Raw genomic sequence first — 22,396 nt, 5'->3', positions numbered from 1 at the left:
GTCATATGTTAGTATATGATGATGATAAGTTATGATGATGTATGAGTTGTATCGTATGATGCCATATACTAGTATATAATGATGTATGAGTTGTATCATATGATGTCATATATTAGTGTATGATGATGTATGAGTTATGATGATGTACGAGATATGATGATGTATGAGTTATGATGATGTACGAGATATGATGATGTATGAGTTATGATGCTTTATGATGTGCGTAGTATATATATATTTCGATGAATGACGTACTTGATATGCTTGATGCACTTTATGACAATATGATGAGCATGATGATTGTGTGACGTTTACCTTAATATGATGATATTTTCCATATTGAGCATGCTATATGATGATGAGTGCCATATTTCATCATGTCGTTAGATCGACATACGACACAACCTTAAGAGCATGAAAATGATATTAATATAAATATCCACGAGTATGTGTTACCTAGAGTAACAAAGAGAGGCAACGATATTTTCTAAGATAAATCTGCAGTCAGGTTACCGTTAAATAAAAATTAAGGAAAAAGACGTACCAAAGACACCATTTAGGACAAGGTACGATCACTATGAGTTCGTAGTGATGTCAGTTGGCCTCACCAATGCTTCAACTGTGTTAATAATGTTAATAAACCGAGGGTTCAAGGACTGTCTTGACACTTTCGCGATCGTGCTCATTGATGACATCCTAATGTACTCGAAAATAGACCAGGAACACTTCTGAAAAGTCCTAGCGGCCCTAAGAGAGAACAAGTTATACGTGATGTTCTCAAAGTGTGAATATTGGTTACGACAAGTCTTTTTTCTAGGACACGTGGTGAAAAAGGACGGAGTATCTGTAGATCCCACTAAGGTCGAAGCGGTCACAAAGTGGGAACGCCCAACTACGATAACATCCGTACCGAGTTTCTTAGGACTTGTGGATACTATCGATGGTTTGTGCAGGACTCCACTAGGATAGCCTCGCCTTTGACATAGTTAACGAGAAAAAGGGTTTCATTCATATGGAATGATGCTTCTGAGGCAAGCTTCCAGAACCAAAAAGAGAGATTGGTAACAATCCTGGTACTCACAGTACCTGAAAGCTCTTAATGGTACGTAATCTATAGTGATGCATCCATGAAGGGACTAGGATGTGTGTTAATGCAACATGTAAGGTTGTTGCATACCGTCTCGTCAACTAAAAGAATACGAAAAAAGTTACCCTACCCACGACCTAGAGTTGGCCGTTGTAGTGTTCGCACTAAAAATTTGGCGACACTTCTTGTATGGAGAGAAAACTCAATGTTTTACCAACCACAAGAGTTTAAAATATTTCTTCACCTATTAAGAGTTAAACATGAGGCAGAGAAGATGACTAGAATTGGTGGGACTACGATGTAGATATCCAGTACCACCCTGGAAAAATAAACGTGGTCGCAGACGCTTAGAGTAGAAAGACGGCCTACTCATCGGCCCTCATTACAAGGAAAGTAAGGGTACAAATAGAATTTGAGCAAGCCAGCATAGTTGTAGCGAGCGAGGGAATCATAGCACAGCTGGCCAGACTCATAGTGCAACCTACTCTTAAGCAGAGAATTATTACCTCCCAACGAGAGGATCCTAACGTGCAGAAAGTCCTAGGCCAGCTAGACGCAAGTCAAGTAGACGGATTCTTAAAGTCCTCAGATGAAGGACTATTGTATTAGGGACGCCTATGTGTCCTAGCAATAGTCGTTAAGGAAAGAGATACTGACGGAAGCTCACACCTTGCCATTTTCCATGCACCCAGGAGGTACTAAGATGTACCAAGATTTAAAACAACATTTCTTGTGGAAGAGCATGAAGATGGACGTGACCAAGTTTGTGAGCAAATGCTTAGTTTTTCAACAAGTGAAAGCTCCTAGACGAAAGACAGTGGGGATGTTACAACCCTTAAGTATATCGGAGTGGAAGTGGGAAAACATAGCAATAGACTTCATAGTAGGATTACCCGAAACCCTTAAAGGCTATACAACGATCTGGATAATTGTCGAAAGGTTGACCAAGTGGGCACACTTCTTACCTAAAAAAGGCACATATATAGTTGATAACTAGGCACAACTGTATGTGAAGAAATAGTAAGACTTCATGGAGTTCTAGTGTCTATAGTGTCGAATCGAGATCCACGTTTTACGTCAGCGTTTTGGCCCAGACTTCAAAACGCGTTGGGTACTCGGCTCGACTTTGGCACCTCCTTCCACCCCCAAACAGATGGACAAACTGAGCACCAAATCTTAGGGGACATTCTACGTTCTTGCGTATTAGACTTTAAGGGAAGTTGCGCTTTCAAGCCACTATTTGAATGACACCGTTCGAGACCCTTTATGGGAAATGGTGCAGGTCTCCGCAATGTTGGGATGAGGTAGGTGAGAGAAAGCTAGTAGGACCCGAGCTAGACCTAGTCGCCAATGCGACTATCCAAAAAATTTGATCGAGAATGTGTACCACTCAAAGTAGACAAAAAAAAAGTTATGCCGATGTAAGACGTAGAGACTTAGACTTTGAGGTAGAGGACCAAGTATTCCTAAAGATAGCACCCATGAGAGGCTTCTTGAGGTTCAGACGTAAGGGCAAGTAAGTCCTAGATATATTGGACCTGTCAAAATTTTCGAGTGAATTGGTATTTAGTGTATAAGTTAGCCCTACCTCCCTACCTCTCAGAAGTACATGAGGTAATTCACGTGTAGATGTCGAGTAAATACATGACGGGCCCTATACACATAATAGATTACGAGCCCCTCCCACTCAATGAAAATTTGAGTTACGATAAAAACCAATAGAATTTTAACCCAAGAAGTGAATGTGTTACCAAACAGGGACATTACGTTCATTTTGGTGTTGTGTCCGAGCAACCATATCAAGGGGGACACGGTGAGTGTAGGAGGATGAAATAAGAGAATAATACCCCCAGTTAGTACAAGAGTTTGAAAATTTTGAGGACGAAAGTTCTTTTTAGGGGTAAATAATGTAACGAATATGAAATATAAAAAAAAAACTTAGTCGCTGGTAATTCCGTGAACCGTACGAAATTGTGTTCCCCGACCCCTCACAACGCCTCCTTCAACCTTCAACCATCGCCACATGAACGTCAACAACCTCCCCAATGTTGAAATTGAAATTGGTCTGATACCAATTTGTTGAAATTGAAATCGCTCTAATACCAATTTGTAGAAAAATAAAGCCGCTCCGATACCAACTTGAGAAAAAAATACTCGCTTTGAATATAACTCATTTAGATAACTCTCACGAAACTTTAAAAAGGGGTATCGAAAGGGGAGAGAGACAAGGAGACAAAGAAGTTCTCCAAAGGTTATTACACAATAACTCAGACAATAAATTGCTCTCTGTTTTTTTCTCTCTCTTGTTCTTTTATTCTCTAGACATTTTACACTATACATAAGACCCCTTTTATAGTTTTTCTAAGGCTAAGTTGAGCAGTATCTTCCTCATTTTTCTGTCTCCCATAACCCTTTTCCCTCTCAAATTTAGTGCCATCACTCTTCTCTCTCCCATAAGCCTTACCCCTCTCAAATTTTGTAATGGTCTTTTTCACAAAATAACAAACAAAAAATCATAATTTTTTTTCTTCTCTCTCCTGCATTTAAGTTTATTTTTCAACACCTAAACCACTTAGAACAACTACAACCAAAGAAGAGACGAAAAAAATTCGTGAGAAGGAGAAAACTGAAGAAAAGCTCCAGCAGGAAAACTCGTGATGTCGAAACCCTCAACCCCACATTTTAACCAAACAGATCAACCATGAAAGACCTCACCGACCTTAGTATATTCCCCAAAGAGGATTCACAATGTGCATCGTCGTCCTCGAAGAGGAAATTCGAAAAATCAAACTTTTGGAAGAATTTCTTATCTACCTCCACAAGCGTCCAACAATCACGAAACTTTTTGAGAGAGAGAAGAAGAAGATGATGAAAGATAGATGAAGAAGGTGGCATTGAAACTGTTGCAACAAGGAGAGAGAAAAGGACACTAGAGAATCGCGCTGAGTTGGGTAAGGAAGACGAATCGAATGGATTCGGGTCAAACGCGAGGCGAGGCTATTCTAGCGAAGTCTTGGACCCTTCGATAGTAGCTTGCTAACCCTAGGAAGCTTCATATCTCTGTAACTGTAGTTGAGTGTTCCCATTTAGTGATGACTTCTATCGTTGTGGATGAAAGAAAAAAAGTAACAGAATGGGAGAAGAAGCGAAGACACACAAATTAATTTTCTTCTTTTTGTGGTGTGTTTAGAACTTGCACAATTTTCCTTATATAATAAAAATTTTACCCATTTCTACTACAAATGAGCAAGCACTCCACCATTCCTTCCACTACTTCCAATATCTCCGGCCTTTTTTCATGGAGAAATAAGCAACAGAAATAAAATAAATACTAACCACTATTTTTTTTTTTTTTTAACAAAAAAAAAACTTATAAAGCAAAATATATTAAAAAAAGAAAACAAGTTTATAACCAACAATCACTCATCTAAACTTGTTTAACTATGTTGAAACGACTTTCTTCAAGCCAATCTTCTCTCTTATCCCCAGGAACCGTTGTCTTGCTAACGGCTTTGTCAGAATATTCGCCAACTGTTCATCTGTGTTCACATATTCCAGTTCAATAGCTTCAGTTTGTACACATTGGCGAATAAAGTGGAACCTGGTATCAATGTGCTTACTTCGATCATGGTAAACAGGATTTTTCGCCAACGCTATAGCTGACTTGTTGTCAACATTAAGCTTGGGTTTTACTTGCAGTTGACTGATGTTACTCAAAATCCTGCCCAACCATACTCCTTGACATGTTCCAGCAGTTGCGGCTATATACTCAGCCTCGCATGATGACAAAGCCACCACCTTCTACCTCTGTAATACCCAGATTATTGGATTTACTCCCAAATAGTACAACACTCTAGTTGTACTCTTTCTATCATCAATATCCCCAGTCATATCACTATCGCTAAATCCTACCAGCTCTACATTCGATAGCTTCTTATAAACACAGCCAAAACTTAGAGTACCTTTCACATACCTCAATATTTGTTTTACTGTTGTGAGATGTGAAGTTGTTGGTGCCTCCATGTATCTACTCATCACATAAACTGAGTAGGCTATGTCGGGTCGGGTATTAACCAGATAGCATAAGCTTCCAATAAAACTTTTGTAAAGTGTTTTATCAACCGCAGGTTCTCCATTCCCATTTTTGCTCATCTTCATTCTTGGTTCCATGGGAATCAAACAAGGATTGCACTCCCCCATTCCTAGCTTCTCTAGGATTTTTCTTGCATATATGGCCTGACATAAAGTGATTGATTCACTACTTTGTCGTACCTCAATACCCAAGTAATAGCTCAAAAGTCCAAGATCGCTCATCTCAAATTTCTGGTGCATCTCTTCCTTGAACTGAGCTATAACTTGTTTGTTTGAGCCGACTATGATTAAGTCATCCACATATGTGCCGATTATCATTGCTTCAACTCCATTAATATTCTTGTAGAGAGCATATTCCTGTGGACATCTAACAAAACCAAGTGACTGCAAACATTGATCAAGTTTAAAATTCCAGGCTCTCGGAGCCTGTTTTAATCCATACAAGGCTTTACGTAGTTTTAACACCATGTTTGGATTTTCCTTGTTAACGAACCCTTCTGGTTGAGCAACATACACCTCCTCTTCGAACTCGCCATTCAGAAAAGTTGTGTTTACATCCATATGATGTACTTCCCAGTTCTTAAAGGCTGCATAGGCAAGAATTAATCTCACTGTTTCTAACCTGGCCACTAGTGGGAATACTTCACTGTAATCTACACCAAACTGCTGTACATATCCCTTTGCCACGAGTCTCGCCTTATGTTTCATGATTTCTTCATCTGGATTTTTCTTTAATTTAAAAATCCATTTGATGCCGATTACTTTATGATTCTTCGGAAAATCTGTGAGTTCCCACGTTCTGTTCTTTTCAATGGAGAGAATTTGAGACATCATGGCATTCCTCTAGTTTTCATTCCTAGCAGCTTTCTTATATGAAGTTGGTTCCTCTATAGAAAGAAGACAAAGGTCCACTGCTTCCTCCTCTGCTTCATTCAGTTCTCTATAAATATCTTCTAGAGACCTGAATTTTTTCGGCATCGATGAGCTTGACAATGATGCATTTGAGGTATTGTCTGGCGTTGATAAATTTGAGAGCACTATTCCTCGACCACAAATGTCTATTGCAGAGTTATCACCGAAGCGTACCTTTCAAACAACAGATGTGGCGAGCTCACGAAACACCCTTCTTTCTCATGACATATGGTTGCTTGCTCTAGTATCTAGGTACCAGGAATTTTTAGTTCCAATATTGGCTGATGACGGCACTATAGTTTCATTCAACATCACAAAATTAGGGTCTTTGTCATGTGTGGTTTTAATTTCACACGCCTCTATCATCAGCAATGAAGACTCCTCATCCTTTTGCATCTCTATCAAGTTGAGTTGTTCGTCTTTTGTGGAACACTCTGATGCAAAGTATCCCATTTGCTGACACCTGTAACGTTTAATTTTACTTTTTTCAAATTTCTTCTTTTGAGTTTGCGACTCTCCTTCATCTCCTCGATGCCAGTCACTTCTCCCACGGCCTCTCCATCTTCCACGACCCCGTCCCCTGCCTCCTTTGGAACTGCCTTGATCCTTCCATTCTTTCTTTGAGGATTTTGCATTCTCTCGTTCCTTCCATTCTGCATGAGTGAGGAGAACGGTTTCATCCTTTTCTTCAAACCCTTGCAACCTTTCTTCATGTACCTTGAGTGATCCAATAATCTCATCAACGGATTTCGTTTTGAGATCACTGAACTCCTCAATCGTTGAAGTGATTTGAAGAAACTTTGCAGAGGTGGATCTTAGAAGTTTCTTAACTACTTGGATATCATCCACAGTATTGCCGAGCCCTCTCAATTTGTTGACAATAATGGTGAGTTTTCCTGAATACTCATCAATACTTTCTGAATCACCCATCCTCAACGCTTCAAACTCCTGCCAAAGAGTCTGCGTTCTAACTTCTTTCACTCTTTCCGCACCTAGATTAATATTTTTCAACATGATCTCTTTTTTTGTTCTTTATTGTTCTCTTTTTTTACTCCTCATAGTTAATACATAGGCGCATCGACCCGTCTTTCTTTTTCACAAACAACATCGGCACACACCAACAAAATAAATTAGGTCGAATGAAACCCTTTTATAGTAAGTCTTGTAGTTGTAATTTTAGTTCCTTTAATTCTATTGGAGCCATGTGGTATAGTGCTTTAGAGATAGGTTCAGTTCCTGGTTTGAGTTCTATCCCGAAGTCTACAGCTCGTAAAGGGGAAACTCCTAGTAAATCCTCTGGGAAGACACTTGGAAATTCGTTTACTATGGATACCGTATCCATTGTTTTCTCTTTTCCTTTTACGTCCACTGTAACCTAAAAATAGCAACTAAAACTTTTTGAACAAACTAACATGGCTTGTACTTTTAACTCTCTAGTGATGAGGACAAACGAGTGTGCCGTTTTATAACTTAGGGCATCTCTGACTACGTTTGCCTTTCCAGGGTGGTACTGGATATCTATATCGTAGTCCTTCACTAATTCCAACCAACGAAATTTTTTTTGGGTGAAGAAATATTTTAGGCTATTGGTGGTCTGTGTAAATTTGGGTCTTTTCTCCATACACGGAGTGTCACCATATCTATATTGCTGTAATAGCCCAAAAATAAATAAAGAAATAAAGAATAAAAATAATTATAAAAATAGTTAAAATTACAATAATAAAAAAATAAAATTAATTAATTAATTAATTAAAAAAATAAAAAAATAAAAAAATAAATCTTTCCCCATCTCTCTCCACTGACCTCTTTCCCACAATTATCTGTCCTCTGCCCATCTAAGCTGGAAAAAAAAAGAAAAAAAAAAAGAAAAACCTGACAAAAAAAAAAAAAACAGAAAACAATCATCTTGAGATTTGAGAAGAAGTATTTGAATAGATTGCAGATTTAGAGATCTTTGTCCGATATTACGGTAAAATTCTATCTGAGAACTCCTTTTCCTTTATAGCTATGCTTATAAGAAATTAATTTAGGATCAAATATTCTTTCCTATCTTACCGTATGTAATAATCAGATCCCATGTTCAATTAATTAGATTTCTTTTTAGCATCGTAAGTTATAGGAAATAAGGTTAGAATCAATATAATTTTAGCTGGCAGATCCATAAATCTGTAAGATAGTGGCCAAATTAAAATTGGCCAATAATATCGGTCGAAAATAAATATAGAATTAGAGTAATATTTCTTTACAGATGTTTACAAAACTGAGAATCTATTTACAGAATGGGAATGAAAATAATTACCATGAGGGAGGAGGGAAGATTGAGGGAAGATTTGTTAAACAGAATTTAAAACTATGACAGGAGATATCAGAGGGCATGAAACTCCATTAAATTCTGTCTAACAGTAAATATCATAATTTCAACAAGGTAAATTAGAGAAATAATTGTATAGAGTTCAAACTTGAAACTGATATCATGGGCTCACATAGGTTGGCTTGGATTTCAAAGGACGGAATCGAACTTTCAGTAAGGATATATACGTGACAACGACTTAAGCTATCCATGTAAGTGACCTTACTATCGGCAAGGTTATATTTGATGTTGACACGTGCCCTGTGGTTCTGCACGTGTCATATATATTGATATGTGTGAATTGTCTGAGGATCGATATGCTTCCTATATGTTATGTTATGTTATGTTATTATATGTGGATTGTATGATAATAATTATGGTACGATGTGCTCTAGGAGATGTTAAAGATAGGGTACGAGAAGGATGCACAAAATGAAATGTAACGATAGGAGTAAGATACGTTCATGAAATGTTAGAGTTAGGTTACATACCGAAGTGCTATGGATAGGAGAGATTGATGAAAGAATACGGTCAGGTTATGGGTAGAAAGGGATAGGTTTGTGATAGATTGATAGAACGATATCGTTAGGGTACGTTCTTGTGACGATATGACCAAGGTACGTCACGTAATGATATGTCTGTGATAGGTATAGGAACGTTAAGGCTATGGTAAGTTAGAGAACGATATGATTATGAAGTGTTTACGTTATGACTTGGTTATGATATGATACATTGTATGCTAGATTATTGTGCTTAAGTACAAAATCATGTGAACGTGAATGTATGTTATTTATGTTGCTTAGTTGATGTGATATGAATGCATGTGACGATGTGTGACCCTTGCACGATTATGGCTTGTTGTATGAGTATTGGAATGTAACTGAATGAATTGTATGACATGAAATACGGTAAATTGCATGATACATAACCCTGCTAGGAATATGTATGATATGTAACAGAATGAGAATGAGAATGACATGTAAGCATGAAAACGTGACACGGGGTTATGTTCATTAAATGATGACTGTAGGATTAGTGGGACCTCATGCATATTGTGTGATCATGCATTTGGGGGGATACCCCTATCCCATCACGAGGGTACGGACGCGTACATCCAAATGGCAGGACAACGATCGTTATGTCCTGCATAGCATTGCGTGACGGTTTTAGTTTTAACGGGTCCCGGTGGGCCCCTAGAGCATGCCCACCGACTAGGGACAGTGGCCCAGCGGTGTGCGAACTAGCTGGTGAGCTCATACTCGCACGTATGGGCTGCGTGTAGAGTATATGGTACACGTCCACGATTACCTGTTAGGATTACACCGTAGGGAAAATGAAACAAAACGAAACGAAAAAGAAACGAAACGAAACGAAACGAAATGAAACGAAACGAAAGATAGGTCCCATCATTTTATTGCATGTGATTGTTGCATTTAACCCCAATAGTGGGGTCACTTACTGAGTATTTCTTTAAATACTCAAGCCATGTGCTACTACATTTTTTAGGTTAAGGCAAGGCATTCCTGTACGGCTGACGACGGCATCGCAACTCGAGATCATGGCACATGCATAGGATAGTGGTATTCATTTTCTTAGACTTAGGATAGAATAAGATGTTTTAAACTTAAACGCTTATTTATTTTATTTCGGGTCTTTTGTTGTGTCGTTTTAAAGATGTTTTCGAAACACGTAAGTCCATGGCTGTGTTTTTAAGTTAAAGGTTATATTTTATGGAATTTAAATGAAGTCTTTCGCATTCAAAGTTTATGGTATGTATACAGTAGCGACCTTAAATTAAGTAGAAAATTTCGGGTCGTTACAATTGCGAATACTACTGCGGCCGATTCTAGGTTGTGCGTAGGGTAGTTTTTCTCATATTCTTTCAATTGGCGTGATGCATAAGCAACAACCTTACAATGTTGCATCAACACGCACCCTAATCTTTTTTTAGATGCATCGTTGTAGATTACGTATCCCTCCGAGCTTTATGATCACATGAGCATTGGAGTTGACACTAGTCTTTATTTTAGGTCTTGGATGCTGGCCTCACATGCGTCATTGCATATAAAAGGTATGTTCTTCCTTGTAAAATGTGTAAGAGGCGAGGCTATTCTAGTGAAGTCTCGGACAAATTTTCGATAGTAGCCTGCTAACCCCAGGAAGCTTCATACCTCTGTAACCGTAGTTGGATGTTCCCATTTAGTGACGACTTCTATCATAGTGGAGTCACTTAAATCCCATCTTTAGACACTACGTGTTCTAAGATTGAGACTTTTTGTAGCCAAAATGCACATTTGGAAAATTTGGCGTACAACTTGTTCTACCTTAAGATAGTTAAGACTTTTCGGAGGTGTTCCTAGTGTTCTTGATCCGTTTTCAAGTATATTAGAATGTTGTTTATGAACATCATAACAAACATGTTTAGACATTCCTTGAATACATGGTTTATTAATTTCATGAACACGACTGGGGCGTTGGTGAGGCAAAATTACATCACTACAAACTCGTAGTTGCCATATCTTGTTCAAAGGTTGTTTTCGATACATCTCATTCCTTAATCTTAATCGGATGATAGCTTGATCGAAGGTCTATCTTGGAAAATACTGTCGCCTCTCGGAGCTAGTAGAATAAATCCTCGATGCGAGGGAGTGGGTAGTTGTTCTTTATTGTTCTCTTGTTTTACTCCCTATAGTTAATACATAGGCGCATGGACACGTCTTTCTTTTTCACAAACAACACCAGCACACACCAACAAGATAAACTAGGTCGAATTAAACCCTTTTATAGTAGATCTTGTACTTGTAAATTTAGTTCCATTAATTTCGTTGGAGCCATGTGGTATAGTGCTTTAGAGATAGGTCTAGTTCCTGGTTTGAGTTCTATCCGAAGTCTACAGCTCGTGAAGGAGAAACTCCTGGTAAATCCTCTAGGAAGACACTTGAGAATTCGTTTACTATGGATGTCGTATCCATTGTTTTCTCTTTTCCTTTTACGTCCACTGCGCATGTTAGTATAGCCCATCATCCCTGTTGGATCTCTCGTAGTACTAGTGAATGGGTGCGAATCATACCGCTTGAAGTCTCGTAGCCAGTTCACTACTCTAGTAGATTGCAAGTGTTGGATTGTTGGGTGATCATTATGACATGCATCATGACCTAAAACGACTCCCGCATCAAACTAGTAATGGGGTCTATTCAAGTCACTGGTGCTGCTAGAGGTGGTGCAGCTTGTGGCGGTACAACTTGAGGCAATGCAGCTGCATCCTTCCTAGTTACTAATCCTTCGCGAGGTGAGCTCTCTTTAGCCTCACCTCTTCCTCTACATCTAATAGGGGGTCTCCCCTTCCTCTTCTTCATCTTCCACATCCTCTAGGTGACATGGTTCTAAAAACCAAGATAATTCTATTTAAGTCTATCATTTACTAACAATACAATATCATAGTACACAAAAAAAAATTCATACAACATTGCAAGCATATAATAGCGAAATTAAATCAAGCATCATGCTGCAATATATAATATAATTAAAGCTCATCAATTTTCATGCTACATAACATTTAAAACATAGAGCCAATCACAATAAATATCATCATGACATTTTCCTTTTTTAATCTTATGCATTGTGTATATAATGGTGACAGAGCATCAATGATTGAACCATGGAACACATCAAGTCTACAAGATCTACGTCGTAGGCTAGTCTAGGGTGTGTGAACTGCCTGGGATCCAGCTCGCACGTGTGGGTTGTGTGTAGGGAAGTACTACACATCCAATGTTGTCTAAATTGGAGGACACCCCATGACCGTTTTAACCATAGGTCCTAGATCATTAGTTACACATGTTTGCATTCTTTGACCCCATCAGTGGGGTCACTTACTTAGTATTTCTTAAAATACTCGAGTCATGTGCTATTTCTACATTAGGTAAAGGCAAAGCACCCCTGTACCGTTGACGACGACATTGCAATCAGAGACCATGCCACGTGCATAGGATAGTAATATTTTTTTTTCTTAGACTTTGACTAGTATGGGATGTTTTTCATTAGAATTTTTACTTGCTTTATTTATTATTGTTCTTATATAGTTTTAAATATGTTTTCAAACTCGTAAGTCCATGACAGTGTTTTAAGTTGAAGTAATGTTTTAAGATAAAGATTATGTTTCACGATGATGTTTTAAATGTTTCTTTCACACAAGAGCATAGACTATGATGATGGTAGTGACTTTAGGTTAGTAAAAATCTAGGGCCATTACATGTGATGTACTGATGATGTGATTTATGTTATGGTGTAATACGTTCGACGATATAATACATGATGAGACATGCATTATGATATGATGTGATATGTCTATGACATCATGTCTATGATATGATATTTCTATGATATAATATGTTGAAGGACATGTTATGTGCATGGTACGACATAATATGATGTATGATAGGAATGATACGGTATTCAACCCCGATACATGTCTTAAAGACAATGTTGAAAAATGATATGATATGAAGGAAAATGGAAGGAGTTTTTTAGATGCATCAGGGAATGTCTCCTTTTACGATGTTACAAATGCGTACGTCATGAGACAAGAAAATGATCATTATTTCTAACATAATGTTACGATGATCATGATCATGCCTCGCAAGACACTCGAGATTTGCTGACCTCCGGACGTCTGGCTATGGACAACCAGCTCGACTATGATGGGTCTAGGGGGCGTGCGAACCGCCTGAAGACTCACACTTGCACGCACATCCAATTTTATCCAGACTGGAAGCCACCCCTACGATGGTTTTAATGATAGGTCCCTAAGCATGAGTTGCATGTGTTTGCATTCCGTGACCCTAATAGTGGAGTCACTTATTGAGTATTTCCTAAAATACTCAAGTCGTGTGTCACTTCTATTACAGGTAAAGGCAAGACACCCCTGTAGAGCTGACGACGACATCACAAGTAAAGACCATGGCACATGCATAGGATAATGGTATTTCATTTCTTAGACTTTAGGTTAGTACACGGTGTTTTTACTTTTAATGTTTATTTTTTCTATTCAATATTTGGTTATGTTGTTTTAAATATATTTTCGAACACGCAAGTCCATGACAGTATTTTATGATAAAGTTTTAAAGATTTATTTCCGCATAAGAGAGTATGTCGTGATGACGATAGCGACTTTAGGTTAGTAGAAATCTAGGGTTGTTACAGTTGGTATCAGAGTTCTAGGTTATAGATTCTGTAGACTAGCCTATGAGATAGGCTTGACATGTTCCATGGTCCCACATCTTATGCCCCCCGATCATCATCAAGTATGTCATGGATAAGATAAGAAAAGGAAATGTTGTTGATTTCATATGTTGTTACTGCTTGGTCATTATCAACTATAACTCCTAATTAAATTTTGACACCATTGACTGTATTATTGTTGACTTAGTTATATGTTTATTTTAATACAGAATTGGTATGATTTACCCAGCATGGAATATGAATGTTAATTAATATATTGATAGTGTTTAGATTAGTAAGGTTTGTACCATTTATGGGGAGCTAGAGTTTAGTATTTATGTTAGATGTCTTGAACATAGTTAAAATACGCAGTGTTATGACCATAGAGATGGGAAAAATGTATCAACGTATACTGACGATTAAATATATTCAAATGAAAACGACCAAGAAAACTTGAGAGATGACAGCATCTTATAGTCTGGTACAGATATTAAAAGTGGTAGTGTCGAAAGGAAATTTCGTCACTATGAAGTATGTAAATATGAAATTTAAGTATCGGTGTGAACAAAAAAAAAAAAAAAAAAAAAAAGAGCTAACACAGTAAAAGTTGAAACATTGTATACCTAAACTCATTTATGAATGACATAAATGACTTTAATGTGAGCTAAGCTCAGGAAGTCGTGAGATGTAGAAAACCACCCTGCCTAACACTAACTGATTAAACTATTGATCTTGTTGACAGAAGAAAGCAAGTCATCTAGAAGAAAGTGAGAAAATTGAAATTGAGGTTGAGGTAAGTATTTAAGTTCTCCAATACTAAATTGAGGTTGAAATTGATTACAATGTGCCTAAGCCACAATCATACTAAATGGATTCTATTGTTCATGAAATTTTAGGAGAAGACTCAATATGATATGATAAGGTTATGTATGAAATTTGATAATAATTAGATTATGATAAAAGGCTAAACCAAGGGTACGTGTAAAATGACTAAAATTCCCCTATAATTATATATAGCTGGCTTAGGAGCAAAGTGACCCCTAAATGACATTTAATTGAATGAGACTTATGTTACAAGGCCATTAAAATCTGTTGAGGATTTAAACCAAGATTTGCAGTGGTAAATAACCAAAATATCCCTATAAGAATTCTAAGATGTTTTCAAGATCTTAAATACTCAAAATACTACGAAAAGTTATGAGACTCCTTTACAAAATAAGGGTAAGTATGAAAGATGTTAAGGAGATTATAACAACTTAGGGATATGAGCTAAGAGAAAAAGTATGTAACTACCCCTCAAGACACTTGATAAGGAATCAAGGTTTTTATGAGTACTAAGTGACAAGATACATATGAAAGATTTATGCATGTAGAAAAATATTTATGACTCATATGGATTAGGGTGTACTTGTTAAGAATTTTTCTTTAGTTGTATTTCAAGACTTAACAAAAAAACTCTTGAACGAGAACCCGAGATATTTTAAAGACCTCCCGATGAGTAGTGCAATATGGTCTTACGACAATGAATACGTCGTAGGAAACTATGAACACCTAGGTGTAGGTACTTCAACTATGTCACAAGGAACCCGTGAATCCTTGGACATAGGTATGTAAATTGTATCGCACCGAACACATGAAGCTTTGGATGCAAATATTAAGACTATGTCACGGGGAATGCATGAAGCCTCGTGCATTTATTTATTAAATATAAGGAACAAATTAAGGTAACAAAAGTCAAGAGATAGGAGTTGAAGAAAGTTCTCTTAAGTATAGGAGTTGAAGAAAGATAATGTTTCAAAGATTTTCTTTTAAGTTTCAATGTGGTAGTTATGAGTGACTGTGAGGTCTTTTAACTCATTAATACCCACAACTTGTATAATTTAATGAACTAGATATTCGAGAAGGTTTTTAAACTAGTTTGTAATGGTCTAAATAAATTCTAAAGGGAGTAATTGGACAAACTAGCTAATAATTATAAATTTTAGTGTTTAAACAAAATATCCTTAGAACCCTGAAATGTTTCATCAATATTCTTAAAAAATAATAATAATAAAAAATAAATAAATAAAAATAAAAAATAAGTTTATTGTTAGTGAGATGAAACCGTTAATATCTTGTTTGAAAATACAATTCAACTTTCAAACGTTTTGTTAATACTCATAATTTAAAAAAAAAAAATTCAAAAATACTCTTAAATCACTTTTCTCTTCAATTTTGTTTTGAAGTCTCTTGTTTATGGACATTTCCTAATATGAATATAAAACAATTCAATATTTAAATAAACAATTTATTTTCAATCTTATTCTTGAGTATTTTTAAATTGGTGTTAACAAATTCGTTCATATACATAAGAATACAGTTTGACTCGTCTACTCTATTTCGAGTCAACAAAGATATCATAGGCTTTGCAGTGTACCCAAAATAAAATGGCGAGCCCAAGTTATCGTTTTATCTATTCATATCCTATATTTAAAATATTGTGCATAAAATCATTCAACCACATGAGAAAGAACAATATTACTAGCGAACAAATGAAGACCTTTGTATGTTAGACTAACATGATAACCAACTATACCACAAGACTAAATGATGTGCAAATTTTGTTCTATATTATGATATAATGTTCTAAAATCCAGGAGTAAAAAGAAGGATAAAATTAGAATTTTAAATCTTTTTTTTTTTAATTCTAGAATTAATTGTGCAATATTGGAAGGCTTTTCATTGTTATTTGAGCAATAGGTCCAACTCTTTAATTGTAACGACTTACAAAAAATAATAATTATAACAATAATAAAGAAATAAATAAATAATTAACCCATCCCTTCCTTCATTGATATCTTAGGACTCCTTCCTCAAATATCACTCTTCAACCCCTACTCTAACTACCAGTTATGCTAGAGAGAATAAAAAAATAGATTGGAAAAGATTCACATACAAAGCTAGAGAAAGAATATAAAAATAGCCCCTACTCCAACTATCAGTTATGCTAGAGAGAGAATAAAATGGCTTTGATATCATGATAGATGATCACCACCAACTATCAGTTATGCTAGAGAGAGAATAAAATTGCTCTGAGACCATGTTAGATGAACACGACTCTCCACAATGGTATGATATTGTCCACTCTGAGCATAAGCTTTGTTTCGAGCTTTCCCAAAAGGCCTCATACGAATGGAGATAGTATTCTTTGATTATAAACCGATAATCATTCCTTAAATTAGCTGTGGGACTCTCATCCAACAGAATTAAACGGCTAAACAAAATTAAACGAAAAAAAGAAATCAGATTTAGAAGTAAAGAAGATTCAGTGGATAGAACTAAACACTAAAACTAAATACAGAGATAAGATTCAATTAATAGAATTAAAAACTAAAACTAAATATGGAGAGAAAAGAAAATAAAGACAAAGATTTGGTGGAAAAAAAACTCTACGATAAAACAATTAAAAATTAAAACTAAATATAAAAAAATGGAGATTTAGTGAAAAGAGCTCCACATAAAACAAAAGAATTAAAAATTAAAATTAAATACTGGGAGAAAAGAAAATAACCCCGAGGAAAAAATAAAATACAGACCAAGACTAATAGAAAAAAAAGGAAAAATTCAATAAATAGAATTTAAAATTAAATATAAAAAGAAAAATGGAGATAGGGTGAAAAGAACTAAACCCAGCAAAAAAAATTGATTTTAAATATCTCGGACTTTTATTCATGCAAATATTCTAATGTTCACATGAAATCTAACATAATCATTATAAATTAAAGGAATAATTTTGTACAAGTTCGAATTTAAAACTGATGTCATGGGCTCACATAAGTTGACTTGGATTTCAAAGGATAGAATTGAACTTTAAATTAGTGACAACAACTTAAGCTAATCAGGTAAGTGGCCTTACTATCGGCACGATTATATTTGATGCTGACACGTGCCCTGTGGTTTTGCATGTGTCATAAACTTCATATGTGTGAATTGTTTATAAATCGATATGACTATGATATGTTATGTATATGTTATGATACGTGAATGATATGATAACTCTTACATCATCATGTGTTCAATGATATGTGTGAGATAGGATACGAGAAGGATGCGATAAACGTAATGGAACGATATGACTAAGATATGATTGACATAATCAATAATATGTGTGAGATAGGATTCGAGAAGGATGCGATAAACGTAATGGAACGATATGACTAAGATATGATTGACATAGCATATGGTTAGGTTATGTATAGAAAAGGATATGATTATGATAGAATGATAGAACAATATGGTTAGGATACGTTCCTATAACGGTATGACTCAGATTCGTAAATAAAACGATATGGTTAGGATGCTATACGTTCCTATAACAGTATGACTCAGATTCGTAAATAAAATGATATGAGAAATGATATGATATGTTCGCTAGAGGGATTGTATTAAACAATAATAAAAACGAAAAAGATGTTGTGACCTTGTACCCCCCTTAACGGGTGTCCGGGGCACTGAGAGCTACTAGAGAATGAAAGGAGGCTTAGGTCCTAGTACGTTATGATGATAGGTCCCGTAATTGCAAGTTATAGTGGGTGGATGAGTCACGTAAGTGACTATAATGTAGTTTTATGTTAACTACAACGGGAGTCGAACCCACGACCTTCTGTTTCGAAGTCAAACGCGCTAATCCACTGCGCTATGCAATCATTTTTTGAGGTTTATGCAAATACATTAATATAAATATATATTTTTATACTTTTATGTTTGAATTCCTACTTATCATACCGTAATGGAAAGTATGGGGACCTGATGCATAATTGTGTGTTCATGTGTATCGAGATACTGCCCCATTATGATGAGCACGGACGCGTACTTCATGAGACTGATTGTGATCATCTTATTCGCCATAATGCTACGACAATCATTATTCCCTACGGGTGTCCAGCAACAACTCTCAGCGAGTGCTAGCCAGACCAGTAGGCCTAGGGAGCGTGCGAGCCTGCCTAGTGGGCCCACGTTCGTAGGTGTGGGCCATGTGTAGAGAAGTATTACACATCTAATTTAGCCTGAACTAGAAAGCCTTCAAGAGAATGAAATGAACTCTTGTACAGTTGATGACTACATTTCATGTGACTTCATTTCATAACGCCAATAGTCGGGCCAGTTATTGAGTACAGGGGTTCCTACACACGGCCCACACGTCACATTAAAGACCATGAAACTTGTGTTACGATAAGTTGCATTTTATTTATTTTGTAGTCCTTAAGTTAGATTAGGACATTGTTTTATTCTTTTTTGTTTTATATAAATTTCACGTTGTTTATTTTTCGTTATTTTTTTTAAGGTTTTATTGCAAATGTTTAAGTCCATGGCATCGTGTTATGAATTATTTAAATGAATTTTTCATACAAAAAAGAAGGAAGATTCCCGTATTAAAAAACTTAAACTAAATATAGAAAGAAAAGTAAATACAGACCCAAAATAACTTGAAATAACTCTATCAATTGTTTTATACAAAATCATAGAATAAGATTTTTAATAAAAAAAAAATATAATTATTAGGTACCTAACATTTACTTTTAACAATGGACCAATCTAAATTATAGAAATAATTTTATTGGGTTCAAACTTAAAACTGATGTCATGAGCTCACATAGGTTGACTTGGATTTCAAGGGACATAATCGAACTTTCATTAAGCATATATTCGTGACAACAACTTAAGCTAACGAGGTAAGTGACCTTACTATTGACATGGTTATATTTGATGTTGACACATGCCCGTGGTTCTGCACGTGTCATATATACTGATATGTGTGCATTATTTGTGAATCGATAGAAGTAAGATTTGTTCATGAAACGTGAAGGTTAGGTTACATCTTGAAGTACTATGGATATGAGTGGTTGATAAAAGAATATAGTTAGGTTATGTGTAGAAAGAGATAGGATTATGATAGATTGATAGAACGATAACGTCAGGGTACGTTTATGTAACGACATGACTATGATAGGTATAAGAATGTTAAGGCTATGATAAGTTAGGGAACGATATGACCACGAAGTGTTTACGATATGTTATGATTATGATACGACATGTGAATCATTGATGTATATATATTGTGATATGATATAAAGACGATATGAAATATGTTATAGTAAGATATGTGATAAAATTGACATGTTTATGATATGAATATTGTGATGCGATATGTTATGGCATGATACGTATATGATGAAAATTATTATGCTTGGAAGCACGAAATGTTATGATTGTGACACACTTATGTAATTTGAATGATATGATATGATTGGCATGCCAAACGACGAACTAGCATGAAATACAACCCCAGCGTATGCATGAAAGATATGATAAGTGATATGAAAAATGATATGGGATGTACGGAACGCTAGTGGGGTTGTATTAAATGATAATGAAAATGAAAAAATGTTGGGACTTCATGCATTATTGTGTTATCATGCATTGGGGGATACCCTTTACCCTTCACGATAGTACGAATGAATACGTTATGAGGCAGGAATACGATTATTATGGTTATCATAATGCTTCGATGACCAAGCAGGAAAATGATCATTATGTTTATCATAATGCTGCGACGGTCAGACAGGGGTACGATCATTATGGTTAACCTAATGTTGTCGTGACGGTTACTAGTTCTAACGAGTGTCTAGCCTAAGGAGCTTCCGGAGTATGCTTGCCTCACAAGGAAGGTGGCCCAGCGGTGTGCGAACTGACTGGTGAGTCCATACTTGAACGTATGGGCTATGTGTAGAGTATATGATACACATCCAAATTACCCGTTAAGACAGTACCGTCGAAAAATTGATTTAAATGATAGGTCCCGTCATTGCATTCGCATGTTCTTGCATTTAATCCCTAATAGTAGGGTCACTTACTGGGTATTTCTTAAAATACTCAACCCACATGCTACCTTTATTTCAGATTAAGACAAGGCATTCCTGTACGGCTGACGACGGCATCGCAACTGGAGACTATGACACATGCATAGAGTAGTCGTATTTATTTTCTTAGACTTAGACTAGGATAGGATGTTTTTAATTTAAACGTTCATTGATTTTATTTAGCCTTTTGTTGTGTTGTTTTTAAAGGTGTTTTCGAAACACGTAAGTCGATGACTGTGTTTTAAGCTGAAGGTTATGATTCATGAAAGTTTAAATGAAGTATTTCCGCATTCAATATTTATGATATGTATACAGTCGCGACCTTAATTTAAGTAGAAAATTTTGAGTTGTTATAAATGAACTGTCCGGATGATCAATAGGTGACTTGTGCATCATTTATACTAAAAAATGATGCAGAGTTAATAGTCGGGGGAATAACTGGGGGATTCTCAGCCAAGATGGAAGTGTGATACAATAAACCTACTTTTAGCTTTTATGTTTAATCTAGTTAATTGTATTAAATATAAATGTGAACGGTTCAGATTAAGTTTTTTTATTTTTCATTTTTTATTTTTTATTTTTTATTTTTTATCTTTTTATATTTGATATATCTAATATATTAAATAAACACTTCAAATTAAATATATTTTTCTCTATTTGTATTTATTTAACATATTAAATATTTATTCCAACCCTTCAAATTAGATCTATTTTCTTAGATTAAATTTTAATTTGTACCCTTCAAATTCTTCTTTTAACTAAATTAAGGTCTTAATTAATCAATTTTCATTTGTTAACTATATATTTAGAGTTGCACTTTTATGCACGGTAGAACAAGTAGTGTCAATTGATATAATCATTACAAGCAAGTCAATCATTCACAATTTTTTGGTAATTACAACTGAGTCAAAAGTTTGTTATACCCCCTAATTATATCTTTCACCTTAATGCCCTAATTCTCTAATAAACCATTTGTCTAAGATTCAATCATAAACTAAGTCCCTCTTGAGCACGTAAGAAGGGTGGGCCCCATTGTTCAAATCTCAAAATCAACACTAAAGGAAACTACTCATCTACTTACCATATATGAGAATGGGTGAAAGTCATCTAGTGTGTTATGAATTATTTAAATGAATGTTTTCGCAAAAAAAGGTCAGGTCAGGTCCTTCATATCGTAGCGACTCTATTTTAGTAGAAAAATAGGGTCATTACAATTGGTATCAAAGCTCTAGGTTACAGATTCTGTTGACTTGCATACGACGTAGTTTTAGTACGTTCCATGGTTCCACCACTGATGCTCCGTCGCCACAAAGTACGTCATACGTAAAATAATAAAAAAAGATATTAAATGTTATTGTCAAGTGTGCTATTGTTGAATCAGTTGTGTGTTTATAATGATATAGTGTATGACATATTTTTTGTACCGAGAGATCCTCACTTCAAAGTAATTACGTGTTGATTATAGATCATGTCACCTAGAGGACGTGGAAGAGGGTGTAGGGGAAGAAGATGACCCCTTGTTAGATGATGGGGTAGAGGTAGAGGGAGTCCACCTCGTGAAGGATCAGTAACTCAAACCGACACAGCAGTGCCACCCCTAGTGGCACCGACGCTTAGAATGGACCCCATGACTACCATAATGTGGGAATCATTCTAGGTTCGGATGCAAATGGTGGTGACCACCCAGCAGACCAACAGTACGCAGTCATTGCGAGAAATGTTGTATGCAGGATTTCAAGGGATAGATCCTCGTACCTTTAATGGTGCCTCACGAGACCCAACAAAGACACAATTGTGGCAATCATCAATTAAGACAATCTTCTTATTAATGAACTG

The 22,396-nt window shown here is 36.0% G+C and overlaps 1 protein-coding gene across 1 annotated transcript; it reads right to left on the bottom strand.

Annotated features, from left to right (window-relative positions):
- Nucleotides 1-6,310: 6,310 nt before the first annotated feature.
- On the bottom strand, nt 6,311-7,105 carry LOC147786245 (uncharacterized). Its single transcript, XM_087120887.1, has one exon. The coding sequence runs from the start codon at nt 7,103-7,105 to the stop codon at nt 6,311-6,313; it is 795 nt and encodes a 264-aa protein (XP_086977013.1).
- Nucleotides 7,106-22,396: the final 15,291 nt, after the last annotated feature.

Source organism: Cucurbita pepo, unplaced genomic scaffold, assembly GCF_057944985.1.
Source record: "Cucurbita pepo subsp. pepo isolate OVF unplaced genomic scaffold, ASM5794498v1 scafford_4, whole genome shotgun sequence".
NCBI classification, from domain to species: Eukaryota; Viridiplantae; Streptophyta; class Magnoliopsida; order Cucurbitales; family Cucurbitaceae; genus Cucurbita; species Cucurbita pepo.
This window is presented reverse-complemented; position numbering and strand designations above follow the sequence as displayed.